The sequence below is a fragment of the Scophthalmus maximus genome, chromosome 2 (assembly GCF_022379125.1).
Source record: "Scophthalmus maximus strain ysfricsl-2021 chromosome 2, ASM2237912v1, whole genome shotgun sequence".
NCBI lineage: Eukaryota > Metazoa > Chordata > Actinopteri > Pleuronectiformes > Scophthalmidae > Scophthalmus > Scophthalmus maximus.
In genome coordinates this window covers 14,656,510-14,674,621 of record NC_061516.1, presented here as the reverse complement: position 1 = coordinate 14,674,621, position 18,112 = coordinate 14,656,510, and the positions used below count along the sequence as shown (strand labels likewise).

The following is an 18,112-nucleotide window of genomic DNA, read 5'->3' as shown; positions in this document are numbered from 1 at the left end:
AAAAAGGGAGCATATTTCAATACAATTTTCTTCTGTCCAATGTTTGTGTTTTTTCATTCAAAACAGGAAAAAAAAAAATAACTTCACATCTTTTCCTGACATTCACTTATGTAACTGTACTTTGGCACAAATATTTGATGTTTGCATATTGAAATGTAGACACGAATAACCACACATAAGTATTGCACTTCAGCAAAAGTGACACTTCCCACATTCCAATCACCATGAGCCACCTGTAAGATGTATGCCGACTGGAATGAATCATATTGCCATGTCTCCAAAAACAATCCCACTAATTCATGCCAATCTAACAGTCTGATTTAAGCCAATAAACAAAATAAAATAAAAATAATATTTATTTGAACATTATTGACACAGACACTAAGGATCAGTAACTCGATATGGAAAACATTAATGGTCAACTCTGGGCTGGATCATTGTGATCCCGTGAGCTGTTAAGCTTCACAAATATTTATTAAAATTTTGAAAATTACACAACTTGTAACTTACTTAGTAATATTTTTTTTTGAATTTTCCATCAGGTCACGATGGATGTTAAGTATCATTACGTATACAGATGACTCACCCTCTGCACCAGCATGGTCTGATCCCCATAGCCACCAGCTTGCTCTCCATCTCCCCCTTCGCCTTCATCTTCATGGACCACCATTGTGTTGACTGAATCCGTGTCTGCGTCCCTGTGACTTAAATCGAGAGGCACAGATTGATAACGTAAAAAGAGTGAAAAGAGAGCAATGCCATATCACAGGAAGTATTGAATTCTTTATTCAAGAGTAAAGTTGACAAATAAAAACTATTCTTTGCATCCTGAATTGGCAGTATTTTGAGGTGACAGTGTTACCGCTCCGTGGGGCTTTCTTCCTCCTCTGGTCCCTCTCCGCTCTCACTCTCCTCGCTGCTCTCGCTGCTCTCAGAGGACGAGGAGTAATCGTTGGCCTTGACCGGAGGCCTGGGCTGCTCCTCAGCACGCTCCTTGGCAAAGAGGCCATGGTCCTGCACATGTCCGCAGAACACCACCGTTTACTTCATGAATGCATTTACAAAATGTTCTCAGCTATTAAAAAAAAAAGCAAATAACTAAAGCCAGACCAATGTGAATTTTTGGGGGGCCAATCCCGATACCGATATATCAGCCAACACGTATAAAAAACAATAAAGTGGAAATGATTCCTCAGATGTCTTTATCAAACCATTATGGCAAAGAAATGTCATTGAGGCTTAATATGAGCACATATCGGCAAACACTGACATGTGCTCATACTTCTTTCAACCAAGGAATAATGCGCCAATAATATTTACTCAAAAATATCAATACAAAGACAAAAAACATGATTTACCCAATATAGGACGACGCTACAAAGCATGCAACTCATTCTACATGAATATGCTACAGCCAATGAATGCCGATAAAAGCTCATGCATGAACACTGAGCATAGCACAACGCACGAAGGCTGTGATACTAACCTCCCCTATAGCTCTCTTGTAACTCTGTACATGTGAGGTGATGTGAACAAACAGGGATTTGAAAAGAGGATAAACAGTAACAGTGTTGAGTACATAATGCATAGAGGAAAGGTTATTTGAGGAGAAAAGTAAGTAGATTAGCAGAACAGGTGCATTATGCACAGTTGCAGAGAGGACAGAGCATATGTACAGTAAGTTAGTGTTTTTTTCTTTTCTTACTATCAAATATGTATTGCACCATGCAACCCTCATCAGTAGTGAATAACGGACACACGGCCAATATAACTACAGCAGTAAAGAACACCTACAGCAGGACGCCCGGGGCGGGAAGAGGTGCGGGACTCCCCTGGCTTATGGCGACTGTCGTGCGAGTGAACGGGCGAATCCATTTTGGAGGAACCTGAAAAATCACAGTGTTGTGTGGTGTGGTTATAGTTCTGAAATCAAGCTTACTGCAAAGACAGTCTGGAGAGAAATGTCACTGGGGAGAGACTCACTGAGAATGCGGTGCCTCTCCAGAGAACCAGTCTGGGGCAGATTGGATAGGATGCTCATACTGTCTCCTCTCTCCCAGCGGTCATTGCGGCTGAGGTCTGGATTGCTGCCATGAGGATACAAATCGCTTATATCAAGTCATCATTAAAACCTACCACTCTTAAGTTGACACTAATTAAACGGCTCAAAGCATTTAGCAGTTGTCAGTACCTGGCTCTTACTGGATGCCTTATGCCAGAGGTGAGGTTGGTGTTGAGAGCTGTAGCAATAGACGCTGTCCTTTGTGGAATCTGAAGACAAGAACATCATAGTCTTACATTTGCCATGATTTTGCTTAAATAGTAGCTAGTGATCTTTTGGGGGGTTGTTTTAAACCCTAATAACACCCTAGTAATTGACAGTGATTTCCTAGAAGATTGCCTTTTAGGAGACAGACCAGCCAGCCAAATGTTGCACTGCCAATTCTAATGACAAAAAAAACCTTTGAAAGTATTCACATAAATGGAATCCTCACCCATGGAAAGTTTTCCTTAGATATAAGCATATTAATACATGGTGCGATTTAAACCAACACAACCAAATGCATATCAACATTGGTTTGGTTTTTGGAGGTGAAGTTTTTTCTTTTGTGCAAACTGTGGTTATGTTTAGGGTTTCACAAATGCTGCCGGGTCAAAACCAGCAACAAGGTCTTACCTTGGGTGGGAGTTCCATATCTGGCAGGCGGATCCAGGGGCCACGTTCCTCTCTGATTTGGTGTGCCTGTGGTGCCGGGGTTTCAGACGTGGGGTCTGAGTTCTGACGCACCAGTTCTCTAGAGTGGATGGGGCGGGGGGCGGGGATGAGGGAGGGATCCTGGGTGGGGAAGGCGGACATGGTCTTAGTGGGCTGGTCACAGAGGGACTGGGAGCGAGGGACGGGGGCAGCATATGGCTTCAGAGGAACCAAGTGAGCCATCTGGAACTGCAGAAGACAGGAGCAGCAGCAGCACACCGGTAGGGAAGAGGAGCCGAGCGGAAGGAAGAGAGCACAAGACAGTCGGAGAAGCAGGCCAAAGTGAAGAAAATGCAAGGTTTTGTTTGTATTCCAAGGTTTTTTTTTTACGCGTAGGAACCGAATGATGGGTGGAGAAAGAAAAGAAGAAAGAGAAGGTGTAAATAAAGTAGCAAAGACAATGAGGAGCAAAGCAGCTAAGAATTAAGTGGCAGAAAGATTTAGGCAGTTGCATCTTCTATGTTTTTTTCCCCCTGGGAGATCATAAAGAACTGAATTTCAAACACTTGCAAGCACCTACCTTGCCCTGTCCTCCTTGGGGTTCAACGGGCCTCTGCATTGGTGGAGTCTGAGCAGACTGGCCCACTCCTGACTGGCTGATTGAGTCAGAGCGTGACTGGATGGCAGTGTCAGAGACGGTGGTGCAGATTTTTGGAGAGCCCTGTCTGTTGAGCTTACTCCTCTCCTCCACCTGAAATATGAATAACAGTGAAACAATTTCCCCACGTAGGCCTGTGTGCAGTAAATGGACTGTGGTGTTGTCTGATGTGACATGATGTAGGTGACATTACTACCTCACGAGCCCAAGTAGGTTTGTTGTTGGACTCCATGTTTTTGTTATAGTGGTAGAGCTGGGGCTTCTTTTCTTGCTGCTGCTGCTGCAGAGAGACCAGGTAGGCATGCTCCTGCTGCAGCTGCCTCTGTAGTCTCTCGGACTGACGCTGCTCCTCCAGCTGCTTTCGCTTATACTCCTGAGTAAAGAAACACACTGCAGTCAAGATTCTCTTTGCCTCAGACTGGACACGATGGACTTGTCAGGTAGATCAGAACTAAACCAACCAATCTGCAAACAGCAAGTCTGCATTGACTTGAACGAAAGCTGATTTATCATCTACTGACACAGTAATTATTTGGGGCAGACTTTTTAAGCCGAGGTTTGTACTATTTTTTTATTACACTAGTAAATTACCAACCCACATCAAAAAACTACTGATTGTGTGTGGAGCTAAGCATTTGTGTGCTCTATATTAAACAGTGTAAAAGTGAGTCAGTTGACTTATTGGTATTTCATTGTGAGTAACAGGCACTGCTCTTCAAGACTTTTGATTGTCTCCCTGTTCTTAAGGAAACTAGGAAGAAAAATGAAAAAGAGATTCAACCATTGTCACCAGACAAGACATGTAGACTCAAATTCACATTGTACGACAGCAGAGAAGAACAGCCCATTCTGTAAATGCAATGAAATACGTGAATGTCTGAAACGACCTTTGGTAAAAGAAATCAAAACTAACTGTTAACATGGTTAAGTTAAACTTCTTTAACTTAATATGGATTTCTGCAAAACACAACAGGCCACAAATCACTAGACTTACAAGTCAATGAGAAATTCCAGCTTGGCACCTGGTGAGGTCGCTTCACCCAGGTGCTTCCCAGTGTTTGAGGGGATTTCAGAGTAGAACAAGGACACAATGGAGACATTATATCTCTGAGAGGGACCTTAAATATATGCTGTGGTGGAAATAGATGTGTAGGCTAACACAGCTACACAGCTACCGTGCAACACTGACATATTGAATTTACTTTTCTTTCTTTTAAGAAAAATCATCCACAGCCCCAAAATAGTTGAGAGATCAATTAGTTTGAAGCCAGTGATTATGATGAGATTTTTATCCATTTTCATGCTAAATATGAGATCACAAAACACTGATATTCCCTTCTGAAGGATGAGGAGAGCTCCAAGCAAATGGAGAGACTCAATTTTAGCCCCATATCTTGAAATGTATTTAGCAAAAAAAAGAGAAAAGATTTAGAGCATTGAATTTTATTATGCAATGAATGGTGGCTGACTAGATTGAAACACTTGAAGCTGTTTTCGCCTATTTGATAAATGTTTATGTACTCCATCGATTCTTGCACTTTTGGGTAATATCTTCATGTTGAATGCACTTATTGTAATGTAGATGCAGCAAATCATTCTCACACAATGACTTTCCCTCCACTGTACTTCACCTCTTGGATGATGCTTTCATGTTGTTGTGCTGCAGTGTCATTATTACACCATTCTTGGTGCTGCATGTTCTTCCCAAACAATTCAACCTTGGTTTCATCAGTCCACAAACTTTTCCCAGTAGTGCTGAGGAGTGTCAGAATGGTCTGTTTGCTATGGTCACAAAGCCTGTTTAATGATCTGTGCAAAGTCTCAAGAACACATGATTCCTTTAAGCCTTCAGATGTTACTCTGGGCTTCTTTACGCTACTGATCATTCTGCTTTGTGCTTTTGGAATCCGTTTAGCTTTGCGCCCACTTCTACACTAAATAGCTACAGAACTAGTCTCAATTTATAGACACTTTGTCCAACTGCGGACTGATCAATATCTGAAGTCTATGAGATTGCGCTGTAACACTTTCACACTTTATTCAAATCAACCATTCATGACTATCAGTTTTCTCAGATCTCTAACATCAGCAGATGCTACGTGTGAACAGCAAAAATCAAAATATCTGAGTGTTTTTTATAAGTCAGAGTAGCTTTAACTCAGACCTCCATTCTGGCTGCATTAATTGGACTGCAGGTTTGGTACCTCTTGACTCCATTTAAATTTTGTAGCTGAGGGGTTCACATACCTTTTCCAACCCCACTATGAATGTTTGAATGATGTTTTCAATATGGACAAGAGCAATACCACAATTCTGATCATGCAAAGACCCATTTCAGGGTGTTTTCAGGGTGTTTCACTTAAACTTGTTCCATTTGCAATTGCTGTGCAAGGGAAAATAGTTTTTTGGGGCCTGTGTACCGAATGTCACGTGATCCTGCAGCTCCAAGTGTGGCCATCACACCAGAATTGCAGCACATCACATTCACACACTCATTACAGGAGATAGCTAAAACAAAGATGTCAGGAGTGTGGTTATTCTTTCTTGTGTAAGCAAGATCGCACTTACACTGATACACAGAGTTGCCCAAAACGGCCCCAATTATGTAGGTCAGCGCTTGCCTGTAGAGCATTTCTGAATACGGGTGCTGCACTTGCCTTGATGAATACAGTCTCATTTTTATGAAGACACATTTACTATATTTCAGAGGTATTGAAACAGAGTGGATGATATGGAAATACTGCATCAAAACAAGAACTATGAAAGCAGGTGAGGGCGAGTTACCATTAGCAGTGCCTGCTCCTGAAGCAACTGCTGCTGAAGAATTTCTAACTGCCGCTGCTCTTCTTCCAACTTATGTCTGATGAACTCCTGAAAACAAGTAAGACAGGCAGGAATGAGAGGCATTAAGGTGGACAAAGACGGGTGGGGGATGTGGAAGATACAGAGGCAGATAACAGTTATGTAATGTAATTCCAGCAAACAACAGAAACCATGTGTTGTACTGATAAAAATCTACAGTTCAAACACTGAATGTTTTTGTTAAAACATTCACCATCCTTGTATGGAAACTGTAGCGCACAAATTAAAGTTAGAATTAAAACAAATACACCACTGTCTAGCATTACAAATAGATTGTGTTCAATTAGAAGATTAAAAATAATGTAAGTTTGACATAAACTATTAATCTTGTACTAAAATAAAATCAGTATTTGGCACTACGTGGTGATGGTGCTCTGATCTCAGACTCTTGTGTTACTGAGGGGAGAAGGAATACGGAGCATAAGAGACGCAGAGAGCTCACCCACAGAAAACTCATCTCTGAATAAATACACTAATTTAGACCCTTGCTGCTATGGCAACCTACTCATGGAATTTCACCACCAGGGTAACTTGCACAGTGTTGCTGATGGACACACCCACACATCGCTCCGATTGGCTGATCACAGCCCCATGCCTCCTGTGGTTGGTTACCTGCTCCCTCTCAGCCAACCTCCTATCTTCCTCCCGTCTCATATCGTCAAGTCTCCGGTGGGGACCTTTATCCTGCTGCCTCACCATCTCTCGCTCTTTTCTCTGTTGCTGGGAAAAAAGGGGTGACAGGGAAAAGAGAAATGAGCACAGTGGCTAGGTTTTCACAGGGGACTCTATAACGGATGGCCTGCTTATAAACAAACCCTCTGTTGTTTTTGGTGCAAAGCGCTGGAACAAGGAAATGAAGGGAGCGGGAGCACAGGGCACAGAATAGAGGCTGTTAGTCATACTAACAAAAACACACACACCTATTACATCCTAATCATCTTTCCGGTGTGCTGCTTTGATTTGAACTCAAACTGAGCAGTTATTCTTCTTTGACAGGGAGGAGTTTTCCCCTGTTTAAAAAAATAAATAAATAAAAAAAAAAGGTATTGAAACAACAAGATTTGTTCTTAGTGGTGAAAAGAGAACCACCCACTTGGCAGTGACACAACCTCGAGCCCTTGTCCACTCAGTTGTTGTTGGCACTTTCCTAGTGAACGAAAGAGCCAGAAAAGACAAGAGGAGGAAGCAGGGGTAGACTGAGGGAATACAACCTCACTGCGGTGAATTACCTTACAATTGCTGCACGATTCTGATTAGCAAACTCATTGCAATGATGTGTCTCCTTTAGAGCTGCAACAGTTAATCATTACATAATGCATAATTGACTACCAAATTAATCGCCATCTATTTTGATAAGCAATTCATCTGTTCAAGTAGTTTTTTATGAATAAATGCTGATTTCAGCTTCTTAAATGTGAATATTTTTATATTTATATATTTTTTTACATTTTCATTGCTCCTCTATGACAGTACACTTAATATCTTTGGTGTGTGGACAAAACAAAACATCATCTTGGTGGTTTGGAAAACATGATTGACATTTTTCACCATTTTATGCAAAAAACAACTAATAGAAAAAATATTCAAGAGATTAATCGACAATGAAAATAATCGTTAGTTGCAGCCCTTTTCTGATTCAAATCCCACACATCAAATAGCTCATCAAACGTTTTACAGATGCTGACATTTGTCACTTTGTGACTCAGGTGGCAGAGTTGGCTCGATCCCCTGCTCATCTGAGCTTTTGTTCAGTACCTTCAATTAGTCATTTAGTCATTGAGACCGAGTTAGGGACAGAAAAACCCTGACGGATGTGTAAAATGCACTGGTGTGTTCTACATGTGTCTTAAAGGCCTCATTTCAAATCAATCTAAGCTATTCAAACACTGTTACAGTTGCCTCTTCCTTTATTCAATTACTTATGCTCACGGTTTATACAATTCAGCATGTGACACAACAGAAAATTTAGTCAGGCCTGCAGTTGAAAGCAGATAAAATAATGTTCCCTTGTGACCAAAGCAAGTGATGGCAAACCAAATACTGGCTTGACGACTGTTGCAGATAAAGAGCGAGTAGTTAAGTGCCTTCAGGATAAGGATAAGTGAGGACACGTCACAAAGAGGGAACCTGATCTTTTCGTTGCTTGGTACAGTTTTGCTTTGAATTAAAACGTGTGACACTATAGCATATGTATCATGAGCCTCTGGTAAAATGAGAAGCTTTGCAAGTTATTTCAAAATCAAGGTCAATAGTGGAAATGAATACAGAGTCTCTATGGTTTATTTTATGAATGTAATGTCTTGACATCAATTTGAATTTGTTCAAATTTTCTGAGAAGAAGGATGAGGATTTAAATTTCTGATACTCAACCTCCAACCTTATTAATTGAGTATCAGTACTGTTATATTCATAGAACTTTCTAATCCTTCTATCAAGGGATACGCTTTTCATCATCCTGTTTTGTAACTTTGGAGAGAGCCTGACTTTCTGTCCTAATGCTAAACTGAGCTACTATTGGGAACATATACTGTTACCTCTTCAAGTCGGCGGCGCTGTTCCTTCTGCTCTTCAATGCGTTTCTGTCTGTCATGCAACAGTTGCCTCTTGTGTTCCTCGGGGTCCCGGCGCTGAGCAGCCAGTTGGGCCTGCTGCCTCTTGTGAGCCTCCGAGCGCTCTTTGTTCTCCTGCTGCAGGCGCTGGAAGTCTCGCCTCAGGGTGGACTCACCAGGCACGTTGAGGATTGAACTGATGAACAAATTGAAAATATGAAGACACAAGTCAACAACTCATACTACTTAGAGCCATAGATTATAAATGGTAATTACCTAGACTCTCGGTCATCTCCACGATTTTCGTCCTCTTCATCACTACCACTGTACTCATACTCTGTCTCTTCTGTAAGTAATATTGGAATAAAGAGAAGTCAGAACATTCTGGCATACTACAGACAGCGGACTTCAGTAGATCACTACCCAATGTTCCTTGGGTCACACTCAGTTTGTTATTTTCCTCTCTCCTGCCTACCTTTATCACCCCTTTTCTTGCGTGTACGGTCAATGTGGTCTTTGAGCTGAATTCGGACCTGGCGCTCAGTGGGCTGGTCCCTGATGAAGGAGTGCTTGAGCAGCTGCTCTGTGGATGGTCGACTGGGATACGTCTTCACAAGACAGCCCTCTATAAAGTCAATGAATTTCTTGGACCTGGGAGGGAGGGGGAGGTTAGAGGATGATAAACTGGCGAGGGAGAGAGAGGGAGAGCGGGGAGGCATGGAACAGTTGGGCTGTTATGTCGCCCAGAGTCCCAGACAGAACCCGACAAAAATCAGAAAGATTCAAGTGAAACAAGATTTGTTTTTAGCCTCCAGCAGGTCCATACTGAAAACTAACAACAACAATAAAATTCAAAATTCTGCAATGTCCTTACAGAATCGATTTGATTGACAGGAGGACTAGTCACGGTGATTAATCAGTCAACCGAACATACAGTCTATTAACAATCAGAGAAACTACTTTACCACCAGCTGCTACTTCTTTACACTCAATTGCAACAGCAACTTAAATGTATAAGAAGGATAAGAGCATGGCCACCATAAAAAACAATGCAATGCATTAAAATAACCATGCAATGAAAAGTACGTGTATGGATTCAATAATGTTCAAAGATGGTAATCACGAGCTGTTGGGTTCATTGTATTTACGTGTTCATGTTATTGCGTTCCATCTGTGGCTCATGTTTTTATATTTGCATAATTGCTCATTTTGAGTTGCACAACACTGACCGACAGTGTCTTTGTTATGAGAATGATAAAACTGCATTCTGAACAATGTAGGAACATAAAGTCTACTCAGTGGTCAAATCAATGAGTAGGAGGGAAAAGTCATAGGGTAAAAAAACAAAAAAAAACAGGGTAAGGGAAAGAAGATGACAAATTAGTTTAAAATCCTAAACTTCTTGTCTTGCTCACAATCACATTTTTCTCATAACTGGGTCAAAGCACATGATGAGACACTTAGCAATCTGAGCGAGGAACACCTAACCTAATGTTGATCCTGATCCATGTACAAATGCACCCAAAGTAACATTAAGCACAACAACATCTGCTATGAGAAATCCTAGGTCTTTTCTCAAATTTGTATTTTTTCCCCCATCGCTTCTTTTACAATCAGAATTCTCTAAATTCAGTGTTTGTATGCATTAAACCTTGTTATTGTTGCTCAGCACCTGGTAACTAATGTATCAAGTACTCTGAGTATGTTTGATATTAAAGTGCATGTAAACATGCTCTCTTGCACTGACCTTGTTTTTCCACTTTGGTATATCACATTCATTTGTTGGATTAACCTAATTATTAAAGCATTTAATTTTGAATGCAACTGGATTATCGCCCCAAAAAATCTGACTGAAAATCACAGTTGAAAGTGAAGCAGTCCTTTGCCATTTTAGCTGATGCACTAGATAGAAATGTTTCCATGTAATTTGATAGGAAAAAAACACTGGAACACAAAGTGTTCTACTGCACAGTACCAGACAGAAAGAGTAACACATTCTTCTGTAACGTTTTAAGCAACTTTCTCTTTCTAAACATGTCAAGGTTTTGACGTTTTTAAACATTTTACCTGATGTGGGGAGTGCCTGTTAAGTGTCTTGGATACGACTGTTATAACTCACCATTTTTTGGATTTGAGTTTCGGAGGGGGATTCCTGGGAATCAGGAAGAGGGCTCTCATCGGGTGCATGTCACACAGGGCTACAGAAATAAAGGAGAGGATAAGAGTTGTTAGGTGTTATTAAATCCTCCAACACAGACTGAGAGTTGCAGGACAAAGCAAGAAAAAATTACATTAGAACACAATTTATTTTTAAGCAGACCTGATGTATGTATATTCCCAAACATGGTAGTTTGTGATTACGAGCCACCATTACACATATTCTTTGTATCATCAAACATTCGGGCTGCTGTGATCCAGTCTTTCCTGGAGCCTAAGGCCTTCTGAATGTAATAGCCAGGACAGTGAGTCATGGTGTTCCCAGCGTAGGTAGGTACAGTAGCTAAACCTGACTGGTTAGCTTTAGAGTTTCACAATAAACAGGCTTTTGAAATGCAGTATTTGAGGAAATGCAACGTGATAAAGACGACTAAAGTGAAGAAGTGTTCATTTCAGCATTTTAGGGGCCACAGCGAAACACACAGGGATCACAGTTATACTGATATTGTGCACATACATGCTACATATAGAATACATGTTTGACATGTATTGCACAAAGTAAGAATGTTTAAACGAGGCTTACTTTCAAGTTTATTTTAATTGGGTTAACACACAATGCAATACCCTCCCTAGTGTTCAATCACCTGAGGTGAATAGAAGAGGTGTAGCGGTGTCTGCTGAAACAGCAAGTGAGCAGAATGCTCAGAAATGTGTGAAAGGATGTTTAACCTGTTAACAGACACCCCCATTTCTGTGCATAAGCCAGAAAATAATGTACGCAAAATAAAAGGTTTCAGAAGATATGTGACCATCAATGGGCAATGCTACCTCATATTTTTTTGTCTCTAACAACAACAGTGTGGCACTCCCCTTTGGCCTGATATTGCATTTTTGAAAATGCTGAAACCGTTAAAAAAGGTTGTATGATGTTCAAATAACTTAAAAAGCAAACTGAAGAATTAAAAACAAATCCCATAAGTTGCAGAGTCTGACACCCTTTTGACAAACATGTTGTAGCCTGTTGTTTCAGTGTGCGGAGTGAGGCTAATAAACACATTACTGTAACTGGCAGTGATGCAACTCAGCAAAACAGTGATATTCAACACGCATAAATTCTGTTGCAACTGCAACCGATGATGACTTCCATCACTGATTACTAACCATTAAAAAAAAAAAAGAGCCATTACTCATTGTATCAATATAATTATGTAGTTAATGACAAGTATCCAAAACCAATAGGGTGTCTTGACATTGCTTATTTTATTTAACAAATCATTTAGCAAAACTTAATTTTGAGTGGAGAATAATATTTTATTCACTTAAGCTTAGTCTGTCACCAGATTGACAATAAGCTGCTTGTGGCTGTAAAATTCAGGTAGAGTGAATACACATATTGCAACAACGCAAGTAGTTCTTAACCCAGCGCAACTACTGGTTAAGTGGCAAATGCAGTACCAAGTAAGAAAGGGGTGTAATTGAATTCTTGCTGTAGGCAGGGTTATGATAAGGGATTCCAGTGTGGGATTTTCCCACCGCTTAATAAACTTGTGACGACACCGGCATTTACTGATTGCACTGGACAATTTACGAGAAAAGGCTTACTGAGATCTTTGACATTAGATATCGCTGCGGGCAGCCTCGCTCTTCACCGTGCACTTGAAGTTGTGTGCAGTTTTTCTCATTAACTATAAAGACTGTGGTCCACTTCTATTAATAACATTCACAAACTCTAACTTGGTGTTTTGCGCTGTTGCTTCATTGTACACTGTCCTTAAACACCAAATCCTCATTATCGTTGTTGGCCATCTCTCCTCTAGTCAAGTGATAAGACTCTTACTCTGCGATGTCACCCGGGTCTGCTGCTGCACGGAGCAGCGCCTTAACTTTCACAAAAGTATTGACAACTTACATTTTACAAATTAGAGATTTTCTTATTTAATGATGGTAGGCACTACCATTGATACCCAACAATTAACAAAATATGTTTTATGTCTATAAAATATGAAACAGACAATGGGGCTGGTAGGCAAGTTATGTAACTGGTATGTGCCTGAACACCAAGCACCACAGGAAACACTGATTACCCATGAATCCTAGTTATGATAGCTGCATTAAAACAGCCACAAACAGGTATCATATAACAGGATACTAGGCACAGTGAGTTACTCTTTTAAGTCCCTGTTTAACATGGAATATCTTTAGACACAGCTGTGATTTATATTATATTTTCGCTACTACTCTTGAGCAAGTGTTTCTTTGCTTCTTAGTGGGGTTTGACACCAAATCTCCAGGCAGACACGTTTACCCGCTAAGCAGACCAGCGAGAACTGTGCAATCAGCCTCCACAGGCCAACTGCCAGCTCACGACTACACTGCCCTGATTACAGTGAGTCAGCTGGCCATCTGAAGACCCAGACAACAAGGCCACATATGCAAGACAGACTCATTCAGGTCTTTTATAATGGACTTTGAGAGGGTGAAAAACGATCCGAGTGCACAGAAATGTACGGATCAACGAAGAACAGGTAAAGTAGGTGTGCAATTAAGTGTATAGGCTTACGTGGAGCTCCCTCCGCCATCTCAATGGCTGTGATCCCCAAGGACCAGATATCACTCTGCAAAATACACAGGGGACAAGGTCAGTCTCTATCTTTCTCACACACACACATGCGCACACGCGCACACGCATACGCACACGCACACACGCACACACACGCTGTTACCCTGTAGTCATAGGTAGAGTCGGGGTTCTCATCACAGGCAATGACCTCAGGTGCCATCCAGTAAGGCGTGCCAATGAAAGTGTTCCTACGCCCAACGGTCCTGTCCAACTGAGCACTCACCCCAAAATCAACTGCATGTGGACAAAGGAATCAGAGGAGGACAAGGTGTGAGACAATGATTGACACAATATACCGACTGTACTAATACAATGGCCAAAAACCTTCACGTGTTGAACATACCAAGTTTGACCTCTGCGTTCTCTGTTAGCAGCACATTCTGGCCCTTGATGTCTCTGTGGATGACTTTATGAGCGTGGAGGTGAGAAAGGCCCTGGGTGGAGGCAAAGAAGTCAAAACGGGTGAGTAAGGAGGGAGCTCTGCTGCAGATTCATTTTCACTGGTGCAATTGCAATCCCTCACCCTGAGGATCTCTCTGCAGATGTAAGCAATCCAGTCCTCCTTCAGAGAGCTGCCCTTGGTGTTTTTTACCAGGTCGGTCACTGATCCCGCCCCGCAAAACTCCATCACCAGCTACATATGGACAAATACAAACTTAGCGAGCACAAACAAATGAGGCTATAAAATAATCAGGCGGTGTACAAAGGCAGACAGACCCATAGCTGGTCATCGTGTCCTGGTGGACTCTTCTTGACAAAGGCACCGTAGTACGTGGCTATGTTGCGGTGGTGACTGTATTTCTTCAGCATGTTGATTTCGGCTTTGATCTCCTCTTCTTCCTCTTCCGTGACATCCATCACCTTGATGGCAGCCAGTTGGCCCGTCTTCACGTGACGGCCCTGAGTAGGATTGTTGTGACGGGTCAGAAAAGTTTGAAATGAGCCTGGGAATTTTGTGTTTCTGAAACTTTTTGAATTCTGCCCATCAAGTGTGGCTTCACCATATAATTCTGCTGCTCATAATTGATATTTTCTTCCACTGGAGTCTCTTATCTTTTACTGACAGCCACTTTAAACTTTTCACACTGACAACTGACACGTCTACTGACATGGCTGTAGGCTACATCTAATTCTGGGAACAAAAAAGTTAATTGAACATTTAACATGGAGCAGACACTGGAGTGGTCTTTGCAGCCACACTCTAGCCTGCTCAATTTTACTTTTAACGCACATGAGACAACTAGTGGCAACTAGGCATCATGTCTCACCTTGTACACCTGCCCATATGTCCCATTACCGACAACCTCCACCAGCTCAAAGATGCCTGCTGGATCCTATGGGAGACACGGATGCAAATTCATAAGTCATACAGTAGAGCACAGCCTGGTCAAAAATGTTATGACAGAACAAAACGCTGCTGAGGCTCTGCTGAGGACACAATAAAACCAAGCCATAAGCCATTTTTCTGTTGATTTCTGTTCTTAGCAAAAACATTGAGAATCTTTAATTTAGTAGATAAAACAACACATAAAATTAGGAAAATGCCAGCTTCTTCTAGAATTATTGTCATGTGCAATTCAAGCATTTTACATCTATTTAAATGAGCTAAGCTGCAAACTTAACAAAAAAGCACATCAAAAAAGACCCAGACAGTTTCAACTGTGTACAGTAAAGCCAATTTCAACCCAGTACAACAATTCCATATTTCCACACAAATCCTCTGAACTCAATCTTCCCAGCCACCCACCCACACACTTACCACCCACAAACAAGACTAAATGTGAAGGAAAACAGACCAGCAGATATACTAAACATTGATACTAGATTAGATATACAGAGATGGATTCTAACAACATGGACACGATTTGAGGCCTTCTCCTAATGTGTTCATTACAAGCTTCAATGTATATTTCACTGACACTAATAATAAGCAGGTTGATTTGACTTAATTATGCAACCCCCTTCCCCAAGAGATGAGGGAAAATGACAAGCAGTTCCACCCTCATGCAATTTCAATATGGCTTTAAGAAGATGTGTGGGTGGTGGGACTGCTGCTTTGGGCTTTAGAATGTACAGCATGACCTATCCTGCTTTCATCTGTTTCCAATGATGGGTTTACTACCTTAAACTTGAAGGGGAAACATTCCTTTGTGACAGGGAACATTTATGAGAAAAACAACAAATATACTTGTAAGATCTGGCAGTAAAAAATTGTGAAGTGACCACACATATGTGAATGCGCATGTCTCACATGATGACAAAAACATACTAACCACATTTTGAAGCTACAGTACGTGATGTACAACAACACAAAAGAGGTGCAATCGTGACGTAAATTAGGAGGCAAGAGAATGATGGCAGGGTATGGACAAGAATAATGCCATGAGAGTGGGCGGAAAGGCAGAGGCGGCAGCTTCAACCACGTCTAGCACAGAGAGTGGGATGAGAGGAATGAAGTGATAGAAGGGGAAGGGTACAGTTATGTTGGAGGAGTAGCACCACCAGCACACACAGTCAAACAAATTGTCAGCAGTGGTTGCAATAAAAGCAAAGAAGCAGGAAAACTAGAGGAGGAATCCACAGTCAGCCTTGTTAAAATCATAAACATTGCTCCTCTGATACTTCATGTGGAATATCATGCTGCCATGTTGACGACAAGGAGCAACACAGTGGATTTCTCTTAATGTCAACCTGCACCCAGCTTCAAAACAACAACCTCATTTCAACAGTGTGTGAACTCCAAAAGACACGGTTTATGGTCCATGGGGGAGATGACCATACATTTCCTGCGGGGGTGTCCCCTTAACTAACAGAGGAAGTCCTCTTGTTGGTTTTTTAAAGCCTACCCTCTCTCTGGTTATACAGCTGCAACAATTGTCAAAATCACAACCCAAACCTGTAATGATTCTGTGTAATGACTCAGGGAGAGAGAACAACTTTCTAGTTGCCCATAGGTATTTTTAGATGGCTTCGTAAATACTGTACTGCACTAAACTACATACTGCAGTACAATGCAGTAGACTAACTAACAATTAAGCTTCATGTTGGAACGTTTGCCTTTTTTTTCTCCATATTCAACAACCTAATCCCATCTCGATTTCAACAATGAACAATGAACACATTTTTTTGTTAATCCAAGACTGCCATTGTTCATTAAGCTTGCGTTATGGCTTGGTGTCACTTGGTAAACACCTTTCAAACAGGCTACATTATATCCATCCAAAATTGCATCATCAAATGTTGAGAGAATATGTACAAACATCAGGATTTTGATGACGGCCATCTTAAATACTTGATTTTTGAAGTTATTTTACACAATGACACTGTGAATTCACGTTCGTAATTAGGGCTGTGGTATAAAGATATAGACAATAGAAAAAAAAACATGTATCCTTTCATGTTGTGAGTTGTACCGCTCATCACGCTCCTTATTGGTTTCATTTCCTCAGGTGTTCCTTGCTAATCTGCATCCAATATTCTCTTCACATACATAGTTTCTGTTCTCTGAAACTGGCCAACTTGTAAATCAACACAGTTGCAGTTGGCTTTAGATTCATCCAGTGTTATTGGCATTGGCATGAGATGTTTCTGCACAAATGACAAATTTCCTGTGTACAGTGGACACTCATTATGTAATCCTGAAGTCATTCTGTGCTCTGTAGCAGATTTCTTAAAAAAAATAATACTTGGACTGAGCCAATTTCCCAGTGGAGTTTATGTCCTCTGGTAACACTATGGAGATGTTTTTCTAGAGTACGTCCCCTTTAGTGCATCTTGTGCAGGCACAAGGACGCACATGCAAACGCCCACCTAACAGTTCGTATGGGCATATTGTTAACATTGATAGTGGATACAGCATATATAAATCCATATGAAATGTATTTCATATTTGTATAATACATTACTTTTAAATAATGTATGTATACTATTACTATTACTTTAATAATGTTAGTATTATTGTCCAATACCAGGCAACAAATTGCAGTGTAATTTTTCAGAAAGCGACTAAATATTTTCTCACTTTGGGCCAAAATACACTACAATTAGTAGTAGATGGTATGGCCAATTCTGTAATTTTACAAAGATTTATTATTAAGGACTTGGTCAAACAACAATGTGCTGGGATTTTGAAAAGTGATTCTCAGGTGAGGCCTCATTAAGTCAGGGAGAGAGGCAACACTGGAACCAACTAACCAGGATTTGGATAAACAACCCTTGATCCTCTTTAAGTCCCATAAACCTGTGAAAGCAACACCAAAGTGCTGGAGAGTTTCCTGGTATTTTCAGAGGGCATCTTAAATTGGCTTTTCCTCTTGCATATTGTTTGGAATAGCTTCTATGTTCTGATATGATCTTCATTTCAATCAATTAAAAAAACAAAAACCTTTTTACATGTCCTCAACAAAAATAATTTCGCTGATGCGAGGATATTGGTGACAGGCCACTTCATATCACAGTGAAAACTGTGGTTATGTTTGTAAATGTTAAAGTGCTCCATTAGTTGCGAGATGGGGCTCTAATCTAACCTTTAGGAGGCTTGACAGGTGTATTTCTAAAGACTGATGTCTTAG

The 18,112-nt window shown here is 40.9% G+C and overlaps 1 protein-coding gene across 4 annotated transcripts in view; it reads right to left on the bottom strand.

The window, feature by feature from the left end:
* The window catches only part of mink1 (misshapen-like kinase 1), a 29,870-nt gene that overhangs the window by 9,903 nt on the left and 1,855 nt on the right, over window positions 1–18,112 (bottom strand). The window contains exons 2-22 of one of the 4 annotated variants that reach the window (XM_035627252.2): window positions 14,810–14,875; window positions 14,259–14,441; window positions 14,065–14,175; window positions 13,885–13,975; window positions 13,645–13,775; window positions 13,482–13,536; window positions 10,884–10,962; window positions 9,240–9,415; window positions 9,041–9,110; window positions 8,750–8,960; window positions 6,828–6,929; window positions 6,138–6,224; window positions 3,550–3,726; window positions 3,276–3,446; window positions 2,678–2,944; window positions 2,192–2,271; window positions 1,984–2,087; window positions 1,795–1,886; window positions 1,487–1,510; window positions 863–1,014; window positions 587–704 (exon numbers count right to left, since the gene is read on the bottom strand). In XM_035627252.2, coding sequence (XP_035483145.1) covers window positions 587–704; window positions 863–1,014; window positions 1,487–1,510; window positions 1,795–1,886; window positions 1,984–2,087; window positions 2,192–2,271; window positions 2,678–2,944; window positions 3,276–3,446; window positions 3,550–3,726; window positions 6,138–6,224; window positions 6,828–6,929; window positions 8,750–8,960; window positions 9,041–9,110; window positions 9,240–9,415; window positions 10,884–10,962; window positions 13,482–13,536; window positions 13,645–13,775; window positions 13,885–13,975; window positions 14,065–14,175; window positions 14,259–14,441; window positions 14,810–14,875 — 2,547 coding nt within the window. Of the gene's footprint in view, window positions 1–586; window positions 705–862; window positions 1,015–1,486; window positions 1,511–1,794; window positions 1,887–1,983; window positions 2,088–2,191; window positions 2,272–2,677; window positions 2,945–3,275; window positions 3,447–3,549; window positions 3,727–6,137; window positions 6,225–6,827; window positions 6,936–8,749; window positions 8,961–9,040; window positions 9,111–9,239; window positions 9,416–10,883; window positions 10,963–13,481; window positions 13,537–13,644; window positions 13,776–13,884; window positions 13,976–14,064; window positions 14,176–14,258; window positions 14,442–14,809; window positions 14,876–18,112 lie in introns of all 4 variants that reach the window. The other 3 variants (XM_035627251.2, XM_035627254.2, XM_035627253.2) reach the window with 3 other exon arrangements.